Source organism: Salvelinus sp. IW2-2015, linkage group LG3, assembly GCF_002910315.2.
Source record: "Salvelinus sp. IW2-2015 linkage group LG3, ASM291031v2, whole genome shotgun sequence".
NCBI classification, from domain to species: domain Eukaryota; kingdom Metazoa; phylum Chordata; class Actinopteri; order Salmoniformes; family Salmonidae; genus Salvelinus; species Salvelinus sp. IW2-2015.
Genome location: NC_036840.1, coordinates 27,490,112 through 27,511,665, shown reverse-complemented (window position 1 = coordinate 27,511,665; position 21,554 = coordinate 27,490,112). Strand labels below are relative to the sequence as shown.

The window sequence follows — 21,554 nt, the reverse complement described above, 5'->3', positions numbered from 1 at the left end:
TTCACAGATCTTCATTGTAAAGGGTTTAAACACTGTTTCCCATGCTTGTTCAATGAACCAGAAACAATTAATGAACATGCACCTGTGGAACGGTCGTTAAGACACTAACAGCTTGCAGACGGTAGGCAATTAAGGTCACAGTTATGAAAACTTAGGACACTAAAGAGGCCTTTCTACTGACTCTGAAAAACACCAAAAGAAAGATGCCCAGGGTCCCTGCTCATCTGCGTGAATGTGCCTTAGGCATGCTGCAAGGAGGCATGTGGACTGCAGATGTGGCCAGGGCAATAAATTGCAATGTCCGTACTGTGAGATGCCTAAGACAGCGCTACAGGGAGACAGGATGGACAGCTGATTGTCCTCGCAGTTTCAGACCACGTGTAACAACACCTGCACAGGATCGGTACATCCGAACATCACACCTGCGGGACAGGTACAAGATGGCAACAACAACTGCCCGAGTTACACCAGGAACGCACAATCCCTCCATCAGTGTTCAGACTGTCCGCAATAGGCTGAGAGAGACTGGACTGAGGGCTTGTAGGCCTGTTGTAAAGGCAGGTCCTCACCAGACATCACTGGCAACGTCATCTATGGGCACAAACCCACCGTCGCTGGACCAGACAGGACTGGCAGAAAGTGCTCTTCACAGATGAGTCGCAGTTTTGTCTCACCAGAGGTGATGGTCGGATTCGCGTTTATCGTGGAAGGAATAAGCGTTACACCGATGCCTGTACTCTGGAGCGGGATCGATTTGGAGGTGGAGGTCTGMGGCGGTGTGTCACAGCATTATCGAACTGAGCTTGTTGTCATTGCAGGCAATCTCAACGCTGTGCGTTACAGGGAAGACATCCTCCACCCTCGTGGTACCCTTCCTGCAGGCTCATCCTGACATGACCCTCCAGCATGACAATGCCACCAGCCATACTGCTCGTTTTGTGCGTGACTTCCTGCAAGACAGGAATGTCAGTGTTCTGCCATGGCCAGCGAAGAGCCCGGATCTCAATCCCATTGAGCACGTCTGGGACCTGCTGGATCGGAGGGTGAGGGCTWGGGCCATTCCCCCCAGAAATGTCTGTGAACTTGCAGGTGCCTTGGTGGAAGAGTGGGGTAACATCTCACAGCAAGAACTGGCAAATCTGTAGTCCTTGAGGAGGAGATGCACTGCTGTACTTAATGCAGCTGGTGGCCACACCAGATACTAACTGTTACTTTTGATTTCGACCCCCCCTTTGTTCAGGGTCACGTTATTCAATTTCTGTTAGTCACATGTCTGTGGAACTTGTTCAGTTTGTCTCAGTTGTTGAATCTTATGTTCATAGAAATATTTACACAAGTTTGCTGAAAATATACGCATTTGACAGTGTGAGGACGTTTCTTTTTTTGCTGAGTTTAGAAGGGGGTGAGGGGGAGTCAAGTGCAAGTGATGATTCATGAAAGTTTGAGAAGGGTGATTATTTAAGATAATATTTGAAGTATTCTATTTAATGTTGGGTTTCAGTAGATGGGCAGGGACTCTGCTGTCCTAGCATTAGGGGGAAGCTGGTTCCACCATTGGAGTGCCAGGACAGAGTAGATCTTGGACAGGGCTGAACTGGAGCTGCCCTCCTGTAGGGGTGGGAGGGTCAAGAGCCCGGAGGTGGCAGAATGGAGTGCACGGGTTGGGGTGTAGGGTTGAGCATAACCTGAAGGTAGGGAGGGGCAGTGCCTCTTGCTGCTCCATAGGTCCATGGTCTTGTAGTGGATGCGAGCTTCGTCGAAGCCAGTGCAGTGTGCAGAGGAGTGGGGTGACATGGGAGATCTTGGAAAGGTTGAAAACCAGGCGGGCTGCAGCATTCTGGATAAGTTGCAGGGGATTGATGGCACAAGCGGGGAGCCCAGCCAACAGCGAGTTGTATTAGTCCAGATGGGATATGACAAGTGCCTAGATCAGGACCTGCTTCACTTCTTGTGTTAGGTAGGGTCGTACTCTATGGATGTTGTAGAGCTTAAACCTGCAGGAGCGAGTCACTGCTTTGATGTTTGCAGAGAACGACAGGGTGTTGTCCAGGGTCAGGCCAAGGTTCTTTGCACTCTGGGAGGGCAACACTGTGGAGTTATCAACCATGATTAAGATTTCTTTGAGTGGGCAGGCCTTCCCCGGGAGGAAGAACAGCTCCGTCTTGTTGAGCTTGAGGTGGTGGGTCGACATGGTGGGTCGACAAGTTAAGATATCAGCCTGGCATGTAGAAATACCTAGGTGTCAGAAGGGGGGAAGGAGAAAAGTATTGGAGTGTTGTCCTCATAGCAATGATAGGAGAGACCATGTGAGGATATGACAGAGCTGAGTGACTTGGTGTATAGAGAGAAGAGGAAAAGGCCTGAACTGAGCCCTGGGGGACACCAGTAGTGAGAGTATGTAGTGCAGACACAGATCCTTTCCACTTGGTGACGTGGAGAGAATCAAACCTACTTTTTATCCTACACTACTTTTGAAACAAAAATCTCTCTCAAAATATTTTTCTCCTCTCCAAGTGTACTTGTCTTTTGGKCAATTGAATCATAACATTCTGAGGTTTCACTGACCTAGTGAAGCTTGAAATAGGAACACTAAACCGACATAGCAAAAGTAAATAGGTCACTCAAGCCCTGCACCACACTCATATCGCCAAGGCCATTTTTGGTTTCTTTGTTCTGAGCAGAACGTTTTAGGCATTCAAGGAAACCATGTATAAGGTTAAGGATGACTCCCTCTAAGAATAAAAAGTGAAGACAACATTTCTATTCACATAGCCGCTGAACTTGAACCCTGATCTTAATTTTTTTGCTCCTAGATAAAATGAGGAACCAACAGAGCACAACAAAATGTCCTTGTAAAGGTGGTGAGATGAGACTTCTCCCAAAACATGAGTGTCTACTGACCCGTTTGTCCTTCTGTAATTGCTTCATGCAAAATACACAACTTTGCTCAAGGACATAGTCGAGCTTTCTTTATTTCTCTGCCCTCTTCTGCCTCTTATAGCGGCCTGTGGGAACAGGTTTTAGAATAAGCGTATCCATAACAACATTACTCAGAATAGCCAAGCAATTTATTAGCCAATAGCCAAGCAGTTTGCTGGTCATCATGTAACCATTATTTTATTTCATGACTCACTAGGTGTTGTGCTGGTTTTTATAAATATATATATATATATATATATAAATAAAATATGTTTTATTGTCACAGTGAAATGTGTTGTTTTACGGGTTTTACGGGTTTAGCCATAGTAGTACGGTGCCCCTTGAGCAAATGTAGGGTTAAGTGCCTTGCTCAAGGACACATCGGCATATTTTTCACCTTGTCGGCTCGGGTATTCAAACCAGCAACATTTCGGGTTACAGGCCCAACACTCTAACCGCTAGTCTACCTGCCGCGTAATAATTCCAGGCGCCCAGTAATTTTCTAACCATAATTCCTGTCTCTCAGACAACCTAKTGTAGTGACTGTGATTTATTTATTTTATTTGACCTTTATTTAACTAGGCAAGTCAGTTAAGAACAAATTCTTATTTACAATGACGGCCTAGGAACAGTGGGTTAACTGCCTTGTTCAGGGGCAGAACGACAGATTTTTACCTTGTGAGCTCGGGTATTCGATCTWGCAACCTATCGGTTACTMGCCCAACGCTCTWACTACTAGGCTACCTGCCGCCTGTGATTTCAGTGTTGCCCTATAACTAGGGGAAAGATCACAACTAAATCTTTCATAATTTTGTGAATAGTTGATAGATTTTCAACCACTTAATTTCATCCTTTTCCGTAAAGGGGTTTTACAATTCAACGCTCTTATACAAGAATCGGCAACTTGGAGCATTGCGTGACATTGGAAGAGCATTAGGCCTACTTCTTATTCGAAATGTAGATGTAGATCTGCGATTGGAGCATTGCTACTATGCTATGTGMTGAACTCATCTTTGTATGGCCATGGTAGCAATAGTCTCATTGTGTTATTGTGCAATTTGAAAACGCTATTATTTGAGGGTCTGTTCCTTGGTCAACATTGACCTGGGTTTGGGGTCATGGTTGGTATGTGCTGCCTGCTTCCTCTTTGAAAATATCTCTGAAATATTAAAGGGGCAATCTGTAGTTGCTACATCCATTTTTGGACTTATAAATMAATGATATGCCCATGGATTCTTGAAGAATATAACTTAATTCCTCAGGAGCTAACTTTGACACCCTGTCAGAACSCAGGAGATAAGCTTGTTTTACTCCAATGTTTGTACACATTGTACATATAAYGAATCACTGTATAACCRCTAAACATGGTTAAAATGATCATTTTGATATCATGGATCAGTCATTGCATCCATAGCTCTGTCTATGAAATTGAGGTGATACATTTCTCCAGGCCCACACCTCCGCCTTATTACCAAAACCGAGATGGGGTGTCTACTTTGTTTTCAGTGCAGATTGGCCCTTTAAGTATTTGGCCTGTAAATAAAAAATGGGAAAGGGATAATAGCGTAATACGGTATCACAAATACTGACTTAACAAGGTCCCAGGGAATTTAAATTGGCCGTCCTGAATGCTGCCAATCATTTAAATGTTTATATTTTAGTCATTTATAAGACACTCTTAACCCTAGTTMCTCTTGTAAGTCGCTCTGGATAAGTGCCTTGCTCAAGGGCACATCGACAGATTAGTTTGCCTATTTCTCTCCAGACATAGTGCTTTGCATTCAGGCCAAAGAGTTACATTTTTGTCTCATGAAACCACAGAGTCTATTGCCTAATGCTCTCGAGMCTTTCARGTGCCTTTTTGCAAACTCCAGGCGTGCTGTCATGTGCCTTTTTCTCAGGAGTGGCTTCCATCTGTCCACTACCCCATAATGCCAAGATTGGTGAAGTGCTGAGACTGTTGTCCTTCTGGCAGGTTCTCCCATCTCAGCCAAGGAACTCTGTAGTTCTGTCAGAGTGGTCATTGGGTTCTTGGTCACATCCCTGACCAATGTCATTTTTAAAATTGTTTATTGGGGGGTAGATCAGCTTTAATATTGCAGATAGATTGTACTGTAGCTTCCATCAATATAATTACCTGCATCATTTCCAATCCCCTATATATATACAGTCGTATGATAAAGTTTCGGCACCCCTGATAATTTCCATGATTTCCATTTATAAATAATTGGGTGTTTGGATCAGCAATTTAATTTTGATCTATCAAATAACTGATGGACACAGTAATATTTCAGTAGTGAAATGAGGTTTATTGGATTAACAGAAAATGTGCAATATGCATCAAAACAAAATTAGACAGGTGCATAAATTTGGGCACCCCAATAGAAAAATCACATCAATATTTAGTAGAGCCTCCTTTTGCTAAAGTAACAGCCTCTAGACGCTTCCCATAGCCTATAATGAGTGTCTGGATTCTGGATGAAGGTATTTTGGACCATTCCTCCTTACAAAACATCTCCAGTTCAGTTAGGTTTGATGGTTGCCGAGCATGGACAGCCCGCTTCAAATCATCCCACAGATTCTCAATGATATTCAGGTCTGGGGACTGGGATGGCCATTCCAGAACATTGTACTTGTTCCTCTGCATAAATGCCCGGGTAGATTTTGAGCAGTGTTTTGGGTCGTTGTCTTTTTGAAATATCCAGCGCCGGCGTAACTTCAACTTTGTGACTGATTCTTCAACATTATTGCCAAGAATCTGCTGATATTGAGTGGAATCCATGTGACCCTCAACTTTTACAAGATTCCCAGTACCGGCACTGGCCACACAGCCCCACAGCATGATGGAACCCCCACCAAATTTTACTGTGGGTAGCAAGTGTTTTTCTTGGAACGCTGTGTTCTTTTGCCGCCATGCATAACGTCCCTTGTTATGACCAAATAACTKAATCTTTGTTTCATCAGTCCACCGCACCTTATTCCAAAATGAAGCTGGCTTGTTCAAATGTGCGTTTGCATACCTCAAGCGACTCTGTTTGTGGCGTGTGTGCAGAAATGGCTTCTTCCGCATCACTCTCCCATACAGCTTCTCCTTGTGCAAAGTGCGCTGAATTGTTGAACGAAGCACAGTGACACCATCTGCAGCAAGATGATGTAGTAGGTCTTTGGAGGTGGTCTGTGGGCTGTTTTTGACCGTTCTCACCATCCTTCGCCTTTGCCTCTCCGATATTTTACTTGGCCTGCCACTTCTGGCCTTAACAAGAACTGTGCCTGTGGTCTTCCATTTCCTCACTATGTTCCTCACAGTGGACACTGACAGCTTAAATCTCTGCGATAGCTTTTTGTAGCCTTCCTCTAAACCATAATGTTGAACAATCTTTGTTTTCAGGTCATTTGAGAGTTGTTTTGAGGCCCCCATGTTGCCACTCTTCAGAGGAGAGTCAAAGAGAACAACAACTTGCAATTGGCCARCTTAAATACCTTTTCTCATGATTGGATGCACTTGTCTATGAAGTTCAAGGCTTAATGAGCTCACCAAACCAATTGTGTGTTCCAATTAATCAGTGCTAAGTAGTTACAGGTATTCAAATCAACAGAATGACAAGGGTTTTTGCATAGCCTATTTTTCACATCTGATTTAATTTCATACAACTTAATATTGCTACACAAAAAATCTTTGTCTGGACAATACCCCAGTACTCAGCTTTTATTAGAAAATGAATGGCATGCCACTGTGATCATTTTCTGTGACGACAGAGTAAATTATTATGCAGCCTCAGAGGGGTGCCCAAACTTTTTCATATGACTGTATAGCAAAAAAAGAAACGTCCCTTTTTCAGGACCCTGTCTTTCAAAGATCATTCGTAAAAATGCAAATAACTTCACAGATCTAAATTGTAAAGGGTTTAAACACTGTTTCCCATGCTTGTTCAATGAACCAGAAACAATTAATGAACATGCACCTGTGGGACGGTCGTTAAGACACTAACAGCTTACAGACGGTAGGCAATTAAGGTCACAGTTATGAAAACTTAGGACACTAAAGAGGTCTTTCTACTGACTCTGAAAAACACCAAAAGAAAGATGCCCAGGGTCCCTGCTTATCTGCGTGAATGTGCCTTAGGCATGCTGCAAGGAGTCATGTGGACTGCAGATGTGGCCAGGGCAATAAATTGCAATGTCCGTACTGTGAGATACCTAAGACAGCGCTACAGGGAGACAGGACAGACAGCTGATAGTCCTCGCTGTGGCAGACCACGTGTAACAACACCTGCACAGGATCGGTACATCCGAACATCACACCTGCGGGACAGGTAGGACAGGTACAGGATGGCAACAACAACTGTCCAAGTTGCACCAGGAACGTACAATCCCTCCATCAGTGCTCAGACTGACCGCAATAGGCTGAGAGAGGCTGGACTGAGGGCTGTAGGCTGTTGTAAGGCAGGTCCTCACCAGACATCACTGGCAACAACATCGCCTATGGAACAAACCCACCGTCGCTGGACCAGACAGGACTGGCAAAAAGTGTTCTTCACTGACGAGTGCGGTTTTGTCTCACCAGGGGTGATGGTCGGATTCGTGTTTATCGTCGAAGGAATAAGCATTACACTGAGGCCTGTACTCTAGAGCGGGATCGATTTGGAGGTGGAGGGTCCGTCATGGTCTGGGGCGGTGTGTCACAGCATCATCGGACTGAGCTTGTTGTCATTGCAGGCAATCTCAACGCTTTGCGTTACAGGGGAGACATCCTCCCTCATGTGGTACCCTTCCTGCAGGCTCATCCTGACATGACCCTCCAGCATGACAATGCCACCAGCCATACTGCTCTTTTGTGTGCGTGATTTCCTGCGCCAGGAATGTCAGTGTTCTGCCATGGCCAGCGAAGAGCCCGGACCTCATCCTATTGAGCACGTCTGGGACGCTTGGATTGGAGGGCTTGGGCCATTCCCCCAGAAATGTCTGTGAACTTGCAGGTGCCTTGGTGGAAGAGTGGGGTAACATCTCACAGCAAGAACTGGCAAGTCTGGTGACAGTCTATGAGTGAGGAAGATGCACTGCAGTACTTAATGCAGCTGGTGGCCACACCAGATACTGAGGGTTACTTTTGATTTTGACCCCCCCCCCCCTTTGTTCAGGGACACATTATTCATTTCTGTTAGTCACATGTCTGTGGAACTTGTTCAGTTTATGTCTCAATTGTTGAATCGTGTTATGTTCATACAAATATTTACACATGTTAAGTTTGCTGAAAATAAACGCAGTTGGAAGTGAGAGGACGTTTCTTTTTTTGCTGAGTTTATTTATACAACACACACACACACACACACACACACACACACACACACACACACACACACAGTACCAGTCCAAAGTTTGGACACACCTACTCATTCAGGGGTTTTTCTTTATGTTTTACTATTTTCTACATTGTAGAATAATAGTGAAGARGTCAAAACTATGAAATGACACATATGGAATCATGTAGTAACCAAAAAAGTGTTAAACAAATCAAAATACATTTTATATTTGAGATTCTTCAAAGTAGCCACCCTTTGCCTTGATGACAGCTTTGCACACTCTTGGGCTTCTCTCAACCAGCTTCATGAGGTAGTCACCTGGAATGCATTTCAATTCACAGGTGTGCCTTCTTAAAGGTACATTTGTGCAATTTCTTTCCTTCTTAATGCGTTTGAGCCAATCHGTTGTGTTGTGACAAGGTAGTGGTGGTATACAGAAGATAGCCCTATTTGGTAAAAGACCAAGTACATATTATGGCAAGAACAGCTCAAATGAGTAAAAAGAAATGACAGTCCGTTACTTTAAGATATGAAAGTCAATCAATACAGAAAATGTTAAGAACTTTAAAAGTTTCTTCAAGTGCAGTCACAAAAACCATCAAGCGCTATGATGAAACTGGCTCTCATGAGGACCGCCACAGGAATGGAAGACCCAGAGTTACCTCTGCTGCAGAGGATAAGTTCATTAGTTACCATCCTCAGAAATTACAGCCYAAATAAATGCCTCACAGAGTTCAAGTAACAGACACAACTCAACATCAACTGTTCAGAGGAGACTGCGTGAATCAGGCCTTCATGGTCGAATTGAAGACAAGACTTGCTTGGGCCAAGAAACATGAGCAATGGACATTAGACCGATGGAAATCTATCCTTTGGTCTGATGAGTCTGAGATTTTTGGTTCCAGCTGCCATGTCTTTGTGAGACGCAGAATAGGTGAATGGATGATCTCTGCATGTGTGTTTCCCTCCGTGAGTCATGGAGGAGGAGGTGTGATGGTGTTGGGATGCTTTGCTGGTGAGACTGTGATTTATTTAGAATTCAAGGCACACTTAACCAGCATGGTTACCACAGCATTCTGCAGCGATACGCCATCCCATCTGGTTTGGGCTTAGTGGCATATAATTTGTTTTTCAACAGGACAATGACCCAACACACCTCCAGGCTGTGTAAGGGCTATTTGACCAAGAAGGAGAGTGATGTAGTGCTGCATCAGATGACCTGACCTCCACAATCACCCGATCTCAACCAAATTGAGAAGGTTTGGGATGAGTTGGACGGCACAGTGAAGGAAAAGCGGCCAACAAGTGCTCAGCATATGTGGGAACTCCTTCAAAACTGTTGGAAAATCATTCCTCATGAAGCTGGTTGAGAGAATGCCAAGAGTGTGCAAAGCTATCATCAAGGCAAAGTGTGGGTACTTTGAAGAATCTCAAATATAAAACACTTTAGTTTTTTTAACACATTTCTGGTTACTACATGATTCTATATGTGTCGTTTTTTTGAATCCACTATTAATGTATAATGTAGAAAATAGTAAAAATTAAGAAAAGCCCTTGACTGAGTAGGTGTGTCCAAACCTTTGACTGGTACTGTACATATATTTTACTATTTTTCATTAATCCTACCACCCCTCCCCTAATTGGAGTAAACTAATGAACAACAACACTTAAGTTTCTACTTCCAGCTTTTACATGCTATAAACATTTGTTTTTAGTGCTATCCTTCCTCTACCCTCAACCTCTCCCATCTATTTCTGATGTCCATCCAGTTCTATTTGCAATATATTTTTAACTGTGCTGTTTCACAAATGTTCTAAACCTATATACATTTTACAGACACAGTATATTTTACTTTTGTTCTCTTGTTGTTATTAGTCCCAACAATCAGCTCCATTCAATCCCTCCCATCTCTCTTAACACCATCCGTATTGGATTTCTGTTTGCCATATATTTTTCAACTGTGCTTTGATGCATCACAAAAGTACTGAACCTTTCTATTCTCATAGTTTCTACAGATTGTAAATWAWWTWTWTTTTTTGCTAAAACGATTATATTATTGAACAATTTGACTATGACTTTTCAAATCACCAAGTATTGCTATCTGAAGCYTTAGCCCCAGCTAAATGTTGCAATTCTTCAGCCATTCCTGGACCTGTGACCAAAACAAGATCCACGGACAGTTCCTTAGACTTCATGGTATAGTTTCTACTCTGACATGCACTGTCCACTGTGGGACCTTATATAGACARGTCCAAACAATTGAATTGGCCACAAGTGGACTCCAATCAAGTTGTAGTGACATCTCAAGGATGATCAAAGGAAATTGGATGCACCTGAGCTCAATTTGGAGTGTCCCAGCAAAGGTGTGTGAATACTTATGTAAATGAGCTGTTTCAGAATTTCTCTTTCAAAAAATGTGCWAAAATATTTTCAAATTGGGCTATTGTGTGTAGATGGGTGATTTACATTTTTTAATTACATTTTCAAAATGTAGAATAAGTCAAGGGGTATGGATGCTTTCTGAAAGCACTGAGGCCTATAAGGGCTCTGGTCAAAAGTTGTGCACTACATAGGGAATAGAATGCCATTTGGGACATAACCATAGACCCTCAGGCCAAGAGAGGTCCTTCACAATGCGTTTCAAGGGAAATTGAAAGCGGCCTAGCCACCCAAGTGTTCGCMTGTGATATTGAGAGATGCTCATCGCTATCCCTTAAAAATGGATGAYTAAATAGAAAGCATCATGAACAAGTGAGGTAGATGTAACGTTGTGCTCTGGGATATGTTCCCCTCCARCACTCCATATGATCATTTCTGCGGAAGGAGGCAAGGAGCTGTTGTGCATTGTAGCACAGATTAACGTTAATGCGTTACTGTCATTGCTGATGGCGATGGTAAAGTCTTTGCCGAAGGGAGACATGTTACACCTATTTCTGCGTTCGTTCTCTTTTGATTGGCGGGTAGAAGAAGAGTTATATGACACATGTGGGTGGGTGTGTGCGTMTGTGGGTGGGTGCACATGTACACAATGTGTGTTATTAACAGTGGCTGTATACGTTTACGTATGATGTGCACGTATGTTTTGTGAGCAGGCAAAAGTGCTATAGGACGCCATTAAATGTTCATTACGATTAGGGAAAACGATGCCTCTGTGCCTCCTGTTAGTTTGATTAAATAGGATGCCTGTCAAGATAGTCTTTATTGATGGAGTAGCCCCACAGCAGTCGACGGATACCTAGGGATCTTAAAAGCACTTCAACACACTGTTTGTTGGAGAGAATAAAGCCTTGAAACTGTTTTTTACCACTAGAAAGAAAAAAACATATTTAATCAAATAGCGGGATACTTTTGTTTGTTGTTGAATGTCACTGAATGTGTTTCACTGCTGATTTGTAATTCTTACCCTTTAATCAAGGACTTATTTAGACCTGGGACACCAGGTGGGTGTTAATTATCAGGTAGAACAGAAAAGCAACAGTAGTCCAGACCTCTGGACCTCCAGGCTGGATATAAATACCCCTACCATAGGCTTACACATTGTCAATGTAACATGCTTCACACTTACACAAAGGCCGCTGTACTACTTTATTTACTTTTGAAGGTGTTTTCTGACTTTATGGAACAYCTAGAGAGAGAGGATGACAGTGTTAAAAGATGGAGAGAGATTGTGTCAAAGGGTAGTAGGTTGTCACTGTAGACAGTTGTGCCAGAGGCTGCAGCATTACCGCTAGACCAGCCAGGCCACACAAAGGACCCTGTTTTCATCCTGTATTATCCCCCTTTATTGTAGGATGGTATCAGCATCGTCGATCATGCTTGTCACTTTTGCTGCACTTAACTATTTGTAGGAGAGCAAACGCCTGCTTCATGATTGCATTTGGAATGGATTGCCGCATCGGAGTGGCTATGGGAACTAACCTCTATTCTCCAGAGAGCTAGGTTTCCCTAGGGTTCTACCTCCTATATCCTGGGGCACACTAAGACACAAGATAATGGCCACAAAGGTGAGAGTTAAAGGGACAGCTCCCTTATAAGAGGACGTGTGTGTTATTCTTGTCTTCCTCTCTGTGTGTGTGTGTGTGTGTGTGTGTGTGTGTGTGTGTGTGTGTGTGTGTGTGTGTGTGTGTTGTCATTGATTTGCCTGCCCTCTCCCACTGTTTGCTGGAGTGTTATGAGGCCTGACCTTTCCATCCTGGCCCTAACCATTTACAGCTAAGCTTAGACCACACAGTCATAAGATGCTTGTTTCTAAATGCAATCAGGGAGAGCAGGGGAGGGAGGAGAGTGGAGGTGGGCTTTAGCTGAAATGATTGATGAGCATATCATGGGGGATTGTAATGATGTAGAGGGGTGTGTTTGTTTGTGTGTGTGGTGGGGGTGTGTGTTTGTAGATCTGCCTACGGTGTGTTTGCCTTTGTGATAGCTAAGGTGTAAGTGTGTGGGGGGGGGGGCTGTGTGTGGAATCAAACCCTTAACCCAAGACCTCAGGGAAACAAGATCAMAAGAGAATCTTTAATGTGTATCTGCGCTTGTGGTGTACGGGTCAGCTGTTTGGTCACCCACCCCTGCAATTGCTAATAACCCATCCATAACTGCCCGACTTTGTGATAAAGTGAGGCCCGCACCTGACCCTAGACCGCTAATATAGAAAATGCTCTGAGAGGGCGGAATGATTTGTTGTCGGGGTGCAGGATTTTCTTTTGCCTAAATGTTTCTGCTTATAATTTCCGCCATTTTGGTCGYCTATTTGTTAGTCAACTTGTCTATAATTAGATACATGCAGCATATCTTCTGTGATTATGTTGCCCTAGAAGACTAAATAAACCCTTGCTCACCAGAATAATGTCATAAATCGACAATATTCAACAAAACCGACAAAAGCTTTGACAAAGGCCTTGAGGACAATACGTAAAGCTTAATAAAGAACAGTAAAACTGGCAAGAGCAGTGTGGGTTTGTCTTTCATAAATCGATAGAATGAAATGAGTGCTTCAATCTACACAGAACAAAAATATAAACGCAAATGTAAAGTGTTGGTCCCATGTTTCATGAACTGAAATAAAAGATCTCAGAAACTTTCCATACGCACAAAAATATTTCGTGTACAAATTTGTTTATATCCCTGTTGGTGAACATCTCTCCTTTGCCAAGATAATCCATCCACCTGACAGGTGTGGCATATCAATAAGCTAATTAAACAGCATGATGATTACACAGGTGCACCTTGTGCTGGTGACAATAAAAGGTCAATCAAAAATGTGCAGTTTTGTCACTCAACACATTTCCATGTCTCAAGTATTGAGGGAGTGCACAATTGGCATGCTGACTGCCGTGAATGTCCACCAGAGCTGTTGCCAGAATGTTCATATTTCTACCATAAGCCAACTCCAGCGTCGTTTTAGAAAATTTGTCAGGACAACCAACCGGTCTCAAATGCAGACCATGTGTATTGGGTCGTGTTGGCAAGGGGTTTGCTGATGTCAACGTTGTGAACAGAGTGCCCCGGGGTGGCGGTGTGGTTATGGTATCGGCAGGCAAAAGCTACGGACAACAAACACAATTGCATTTTATCGATGGCYATTTGAATGCACAGAAATACCGTGAGGAGATCCTGAGGCCCATTGTAAAGGCCAATTTWAATTTTATTTTTAAAGTATCTGTGACCAACAAATGCATATCTGCTTTCCCAGTCATGTGAAATCCATAGATTAGGGCTTTTTTTGTTGTTGACAGATTTCATCATATGAAWTGTAACTCAGTCAAATCTTTGATATTTTAGCATGTTGCGTTTTATATTTTTGTTCAGTATAGTTGACATCAGTCAAGTTTTCTGTCGTCTCTGRTTCTTTCGTGGAGCAGACATTACTGGCCTTCCCTTATCTTTATTTTCAACTCTCCATTTTGTAGCTTTTCTCTTCTTGAATTAAACACTGACATTGTCCTTTTTGCCTCTGTAGATTGACATGTACTTTTTCTGCCCATTCCCAAAAGCATTTGGCGATTAGCGTGTAGGCTGTTAGGCACGCGTATACTTAGGCCCTAAAGCTTATAGSCTTACACACTAATGCCAGATAGCCTAAAAATAATGYAAAAAAACAATGTAGCCTATAAATAAACAAGTTGTACACGAACGATACATTTATAAATTTTTGTATGTATCGTTTTCTCTTTATTCAACCCACCRGACCTTCATCCACACAATATTTCATGACTCTAAACCCGCCCGCCCCGCAGATATAACCACGGGGACTGCGGGTTGAACCCACACATCGCTGATCCGCGTCGCGGGGAGACAAAGAAAAACAATGTCATATTTACGACACCATTGTCTTCGTCCTCCGCCCCTGGAATGGCACAGCTACAATACTGTTATTGACTTGTTATGCAGAAAGGCTTGGTATGTACACAAGCACACATTTTAAATACTTTTTTGAATCCACAAATCAAATTACGTCATAAAGGATTCAAACATTTTTAAAGGTTGTTGATGCAAGGACACTTAATGAAACAAAAAGCACCTTCTCCACCACACATCTAGGCTCCTCCATAATGGCTGAAACACAGCAGTACCTTCTCCTCCACACATCTAGGCTCCTCCATAACGCGAAACACAGCAGTACCTTCTCCTTCCACGCAGCTAGTCTCCTCCATAAGGCTGAAACACAGCAGTACCTTCTCCTCCACAGCTAGCTCCTCAATAACGGCTGAAACACAGCAGTACCTTCTCCTCCACCATCTAGCTCCCCCATAACGGCTGAAACACAGCAGTACCTTCTCTCCACACAGCTAGGCTCCTCCATAACGGCTGAAACACAGCAGTACCTTCTCCTCCACAATCTAGGCTCCTCCATAATGGCTGAAACACAGCAGTACCTTCTCCTCCACACAGCTTAGCTCCTCCATAACGGCTGAAACACAGCAGTACCTTCTCCTCCACACAGCTAGGCTCCTCCATAACGGCTGAAACACAGCAGTACCTTCTCCCCACGCAGCTAGCTCCTCATAACGGCTGAAACACAGCAGTACCTTCTCCTCCACGCAGCTAGCTCCTCATAAGGCTGAAACACAGCAGTACATTCTCCTCCACACAGCTAGGCTCCTCCATAACGGCTGAAACACAGCAGTACCTTCCTCTCCACGCAGCTAGCTCCTCATAACGGCTGAAACACAGCAGTACCTTCTCCCCACGCAGCTAGGCTCTCCATAAGGCTGAACACAGCAGTACCTTCTCCTCCACCAGCTAGGCTCCTCCATAACGGCTGAAACACAGCAGTACCTTCTCCTCCACGCAGCTATGCTCCTCCCATAAGGCTGAAACACAGCAGTACTTCTCCTCACAAGCTAGGCTCCCTCCATAATGGCTGAAACACAGCAGTACCTTCTCCTCCACGCAGCTAGCTCCTCCATAAGGCTGAAACACAGCAGTACCTTCTCTCCACACAGCTAGGCTCCTGCATTAGGGTACCTAGTCAGTTGTTATGCACTACTCTTAAGTGCAGGCCTGAAGGCCACGTACCCGAAGTCTTTGTATGAACTGCAACCATTAACAACATGTGCAACAGACTCCATTACCTTTACCTCAGGGTGTAAAATACAGAAGGGCCATGGTTTTCGGGGTACCAGATATTAGGTTGTATTTTGTTGGTAGAACCTTGCAGCCTCACCTTAACAGTAAAGGTGAGCATGTCCTCACCAATGGCAACGTTCTGGTACATGGAATGGGAGACAAAGTGGTCAGCACAGTGCAGAGCACCAAGTTTCCCCTGCAGCCTCAGGCCAGTCCAGTGTTACAGTAGCTACATCCGTCTGATACCGAGGAGTGTAGTCCTCGATTTAGGATGAGATGGTCCATCATGGGTGACAGAAGCCTCCACAACAACACAGGGGTCTGCAACAACTGCATCAGAGGCAGTCACACACAAACGCGCACATACACTCACACACACAGCTGGAAATGGATGCCTGTGTACTTGTTCCTAGCTGTGGGAGTCTGCCAGCTCCTCAGTAGAAACTGAGCCTGCACAACCAAGCCACACCTGCCAGATCCAATTGATCCAGTTTGAACTATCTCCTCCTAAACTGACACTGGAGATAGGAACGATTGAACCCCTCTGAGTGTTTTTGCGCTGACCCTGAAATAAATTAGCCTCTCAGACATAAATGTAGTGTGACTGAATAAATAAAGAAAATACATTGCTCAGAATCTATTTTTTTCTCTTTCCCTATTCCATTTTGAAGGCTGTTATTTCTCAACTCTTTTTTTTCTTTTTCTCGGTTTACTGATTCTCTTTCTTTCATCTCTCTTGCTACAGAATCGTCATCGTCTGTGATCGTTTTTATGGATACCACGACAACGCYGACTACAACTCGACCGGCGACGGTTTCCATGACGACCACGCCAACAACCAGCTCCACCACAACCACCAGGGCCTCTGCGACGACCCCCGTTGCCCAGCGACCGCGCACCACCTCGACTACTCTGCCGCCGCCATTGCCGCCAGCAGAGGGAAATATCCCAGAGGGCAACACAASGTCGTCCCCGTCCTCCAAGCTCCCCAACGTRGGCATTGAGTACTGTAACCCCATGATCATGTCAGACGTGTCTTGGCCCAAGACCAGACAGGGACTGGTGACCAGGCAACCATGCCCAACTGGAACAATAGGTAATGGGTTTGTTCTACTTAATACTGTGGTTAGCCTGCAMCAGGATGGCATTTATTGTCATGACTCTTGACCTGGAGGCGTCTCTGCAGAGTGGTGACTAGCTAGCACACCCACAAAGTTGTAAAATCTGATTTTGAACCTAACCTTAACCAGACTGCTAGCCCTAATGCTTAACCTTAAGTTAAGACCAAAATGTCATTTTTTGTTTTCATAAATTTTTACAATATAGCCAATTTTGACTTTGCAGCTTGCCCATTAAGCGGAAATCGCTCAGTTCTGCCTSRAGGACAAGATTCATGACAATAAACGTCAACCTGCTAGCCTGCGTCTGAAATGACATATTCGCTGGGCCCTGGTAAAAGTACATAGACCACTATAGGCCTACACTAGGGTCATGTACAGTTGGTAGTTGTCAAATATAGCAGCTCACTATCCGGGGTTGAATTATCTGACAGTGCAACAAACATGTCAGTTTAATTGTTATATGTGTTGCATATGTTTACGTGAATTATGGCATCAAACAACTGCTTAAAGCACTGTGTAGACCAGGCACCGTAGGGAATGTCTGAAGTATCACCAAAATAGATTAGTGATCCCTGRGGGAATCAAACCCACAACCTTTCTATCGCCATGCTTTTACCAACTGAACCCACTGTATGGAATATTGAACATTATGCATAAGGATGCCATGAGTCTGGCCCTCYGAGACAAACCAGAATCCTCTGCAAGCTCCTGAATTGGCCCCTCAGGAATGGAGCTGATCATAAAAGGCAGAGCTTTCCCCTTAAATCTGCTCTTTCTCACTGGGGGTGAATTTCCAAATGTAGTCATGCAGTTTACTCAATTAATCGTGACCCCCCCCCCTTCAGTTTTCCCGAAATTTGTCGTCAAACACATTCTGCCGTTGATTTTCTCAACTCTGTACGGCTACCAATATTCAACTCATTATGAAAGCCTATTGAAGTGTGACGTTTGGCTCGCCTGAATGTTTCCCTGAATGTTTCCCTGAATGTTTCCCTGAATGTTTCCCTGAATGTTATTTACAGGAATGTTCTGTTGTTTGTATGCATCCTCCCATGCCTTATGTTCGACTCGCTGAGAGTAGAGAAGCTAAAGATGGCAACGGTACAGGGCGTATGGAACCAAGACGTGGAATCCTCCCCTACGCTTCTTCAATCCCAGGAAACAATTAGCCAAATGAATGAACACTAAACTGTTGTTGTGTGTGTGCTCTTTAACGAGGACCAGGCGCTTACTGTAGCTCGTAAGGCGCCACGTCACTCGTTTCTTCGTCTCCTCCTGTGCCAACTGGAACCAGTTGGCTCAGGTCAAAAGGCATGGATACCAACATATTAAGATCCGAGAAGGTCAGGCYCCTCTGAAATGAAGTGAAATAGTTTTGAAGTCAATAGTAAGCATAGATCCACATGGAGAGAGTGATATTAAAGAGAGATGGAAGAAATGCATGMGAATGTTGCCATTAGGATCAGTATCGAGGTATTAGAAGATTTGTGTTGTAACATGGCGCCCATGTTGGCAAGGGTGTCAGTGGTTGTGTCCCAGTGCTGCTCAGGGCCCGTATTCACAAAGTATCAACATTGAAGTGCTGAAATAGGGTCAGTTTTGCTGTTTAGATCATAATGAATATGATTATATGGAAAGGAGTGGGTCCTGATCCTAGATCAGGGCTACTATTTTTAAGATACGTTTTGATCACAAGCCCAGAAGTATTGCAACCGGGTTTGGGGACCGTCTTGTCTCTCGCCTTCTTTTCATCATTACCTGGCGACACCAGTCCCCGCGACGTGGCCTCTCGAACGCCTCCGGCGTACGGCACAACAAGCGGGACACAAAACCACCGAAGTAGAGGACGGCTTTGAGTTTCCTCACAGGCTGTCTTTGAAAGTTCCTTGAAACCCTACCCTATCTCTCTTTCCCTCTCTCCAACATTCTCTCCCTCTCTCTCCATCTTTTATGTATTTCTCGCACCATCTTTCTCTCTCTCTGTCTCTCTCACTCTATCGTTCTCTCGCCATCTTTATCTCTCACTCTGTCAGGTTGAGGCCTATCTGATAAACCCATCAAACGTTAGGAAGTCCAAGGAGGACTGGGAAGGAAATTGTGTGTCAGTCAAAGTTGATATCAGTTAATGTTCGCAGTCTGTCTCCCCCTCCTCTCTATACCCCATGGACATGTATCAATCGGAGACTAGTGTTTTTCTTCCCCAGTCATGGAGTTGATAGTTAAAAATATAAATACACAATTGCAGTTTATACACAGATTGAATATAAACACTATCAATGGCATAGCCCACATGAACTTGTCCTGTTTTCCTCGATCTGTGTCCCTTTTCAAATSCTGTGCATCCCAAATGGCACCCTATTCCCTTCATAGTGCACTACTTTTGACTAGGGCCCATAGGGGAGTGTGAGTTTATATAGACGCAGTCACCGTTTTATACGCAGAGTTAGTAAAAGCGCTGATAGGGGCGTAAGTCCCATTTTTAACTGACCCTTTTTCAGAAGCCCTGTGTGACCCAAAGGCCACACACACGCGCCACTCCACATCCCCGTCAGTACCAGTCGTCTCCCTCAGGCAGCATTAATTGACCTTTCGTAACGAACTCCGGGATTTCCGACTTAATTGGAACACAGTTTGGTGTATTTTTGCCAGGGGTTCAACTGTCGCACCCGTTTAACACATGCAGAGGTGCGCCGACTCTTAATGACTAGATTCACACACTATCCAATATACCTCTGTGGGCCCTGAAGTGCTACCACAAAAATAAATGACTTAATTTAACATGTAGATGATTTAATTTAGCGTGTAGATGATAAAACCAGTCGATGACATTCATTTTTTCACATCCCCCCCCCCCCCAAATATATTTATTTTAACATTAAGTTGAATTGGTTTTAAGGACATGGTAGTTTGATTGGGAAATTGATATTTCGGGGGCAAAGTCGTGACATGCACATTCATACGGACAAACGCCAACAGATTGTATGAGGATGAACAATGGAAATACAGGCAAAGCGGTTGRGAGAAACAGTTGTTTCGAAACACGCGTCTCGCAGTGGAATAGTTTTTTTTACCCTGGGGGATTGTTGGGTAACTGAAGCATGGTCTTCAGATTAGCGTTGAACCCCAATTCTGCCCTCAACTCTCCCCCTCCAGACATACGTTCAGGGGACCAACCTTTGTTTTCTTACCAACACGGTAAATGTCGTTGGTAGCATAGCGATAATCTCCAGYGATAGCTTTGCTATATGCTCTATTGCCTCTAACTCTGAGTGTTGTTTTCTTCCACAGGCGTGGCCATGTATCTGTGTATGGGGCCCGAAGGATACTGGGACCCCCAAGGGCCCGACCTCAGCAACTGTACGTCCCCGTGGGTCAATGTCATCACCCAGAAGGTAATGAGCCCCCAAGAGTCCCTACTTACAGATGCACGCACACTCGCGCATGGACACACACTTCGCGCTTGGCAATTCACACTTGTTCACTTGGCAACAATGGAAACTTTTTCGACCAAGGGGARACTACGCCCATCCTCTAGGACATGGCCACTGTGTTCCACTGGTTTTCTTTGTCCCTGCTGAGAAGAACTTAGTCAATTAATGTCCACTCACTATAGACCCAAGGACGACAGTTGAAAGCAGCTGTCTTAGAAAACTTTCCTCCCTACTGCATTGAGTTCACAATGTTGGCCAATACACCCACTACCCAATTGTGCCCCCCCCCACCCCCCATTCTGCCATTTTCTTTTGGCCCAGAGGGGTCTATCTCATTCCCCGGACGAGAGTTACTCGAAGAGCTCCACGCATTCTGTGTATAAATCTATAATGGAGTGGCACTCACAGGATATGTGGTTATTGGGGCTACAACAGTAGCGCTAGTAGTACTAGTAGCATCACTATCCCTGTTTATGAAATGCATCGGATCTCAAAAAACTCGGAGGAGCCCGAGGCATGCGGGGCAATAACACTTATAATCCACTCCAGAGCGGCAAATCGCAGCCCCTTAACCAAACAGCGCTTTGTGGATATGGATTCACAGGTGGCTAAAAAAAGTGAGAGAGAGAGGGAGGTAAAGAGAGAGAGGGAGGTAAAGAGAGAGAGGGAGGTAAAGAGAGAGAGGGAGGGAAAGAGAGAGAGGGAGGTAAAGAGAGAGAGGGAGGAGGACGGGAAAGCCGGAAAGAGGGAGGGAAAAGCAAAGAGCAAGAGAGGGAGGAAAGCCGAGAAGTAGCAGAGGAGGGAGAAGGCGAGAGAGGAGGTAAAGCGGAGAGGGAGCTAAAGCAGAGAGAGGGAGGTAAAGAAGAGAAGGAGGTAAAGAGAAAGAGGAAGGCGAAAGATGAGAGCGGGGAGGTAAAGAAAGATGGGAGGGGAGGGTAAAGAGGGAGGGGGAGGGAGAGAGGGAGGGAGAGGGAGGGAGAGAGAGCGAGCGAAGAGGAGAGGGAGAGAGAAGAGAGAGCGCAGCGAGAGGAGAAGGGAGAGTAGAGAGCGAGCTGAGAGAGGTAGGTGCGAGCGATTGAGGAGGAGCCGAGCGAGAGCGAGCGAGATGCGAGCGAGAGGAGGAGAGAGAGAGCGAGCGAGAGGGAGGATGAGAAGAGAGAGAGCCGGAGGCCGAGAGGGAGTAGAGAGCGGCGAGGCCGGAGGGTTAGGTGATAAGA

General features: G+C 44.6%; 1 protein-coding gene across 2 annotated transcripts in view; it reads left to right on the top strand.

The window, feature by feature from the left end:
• The window catches only part of LOC111954048 (adhesion G protein-coupled receptor L3), a 314,128-nt gene that overhangs the window by 183,692 nt on the left and 108,882 nt on the right, over window positions 1-21,554 (top strand). For both annotated transcript variants that reach the window (XM_023973590.1, XM_023973557.1), the window contains exons 7-8: window positions 16,531-16,881; window positions 20,195-20,298. In XM_023973590.1, coding sequence (XP_023829358.1) covers window positions 16,531-16,881; window positions 20,195-20,298 — 455 coding nt within the window. The remainder of the gene's footprint in view (window positions 1-16,530; window positions 16,882-20,194; window positions 20,299-21,554) is intronic.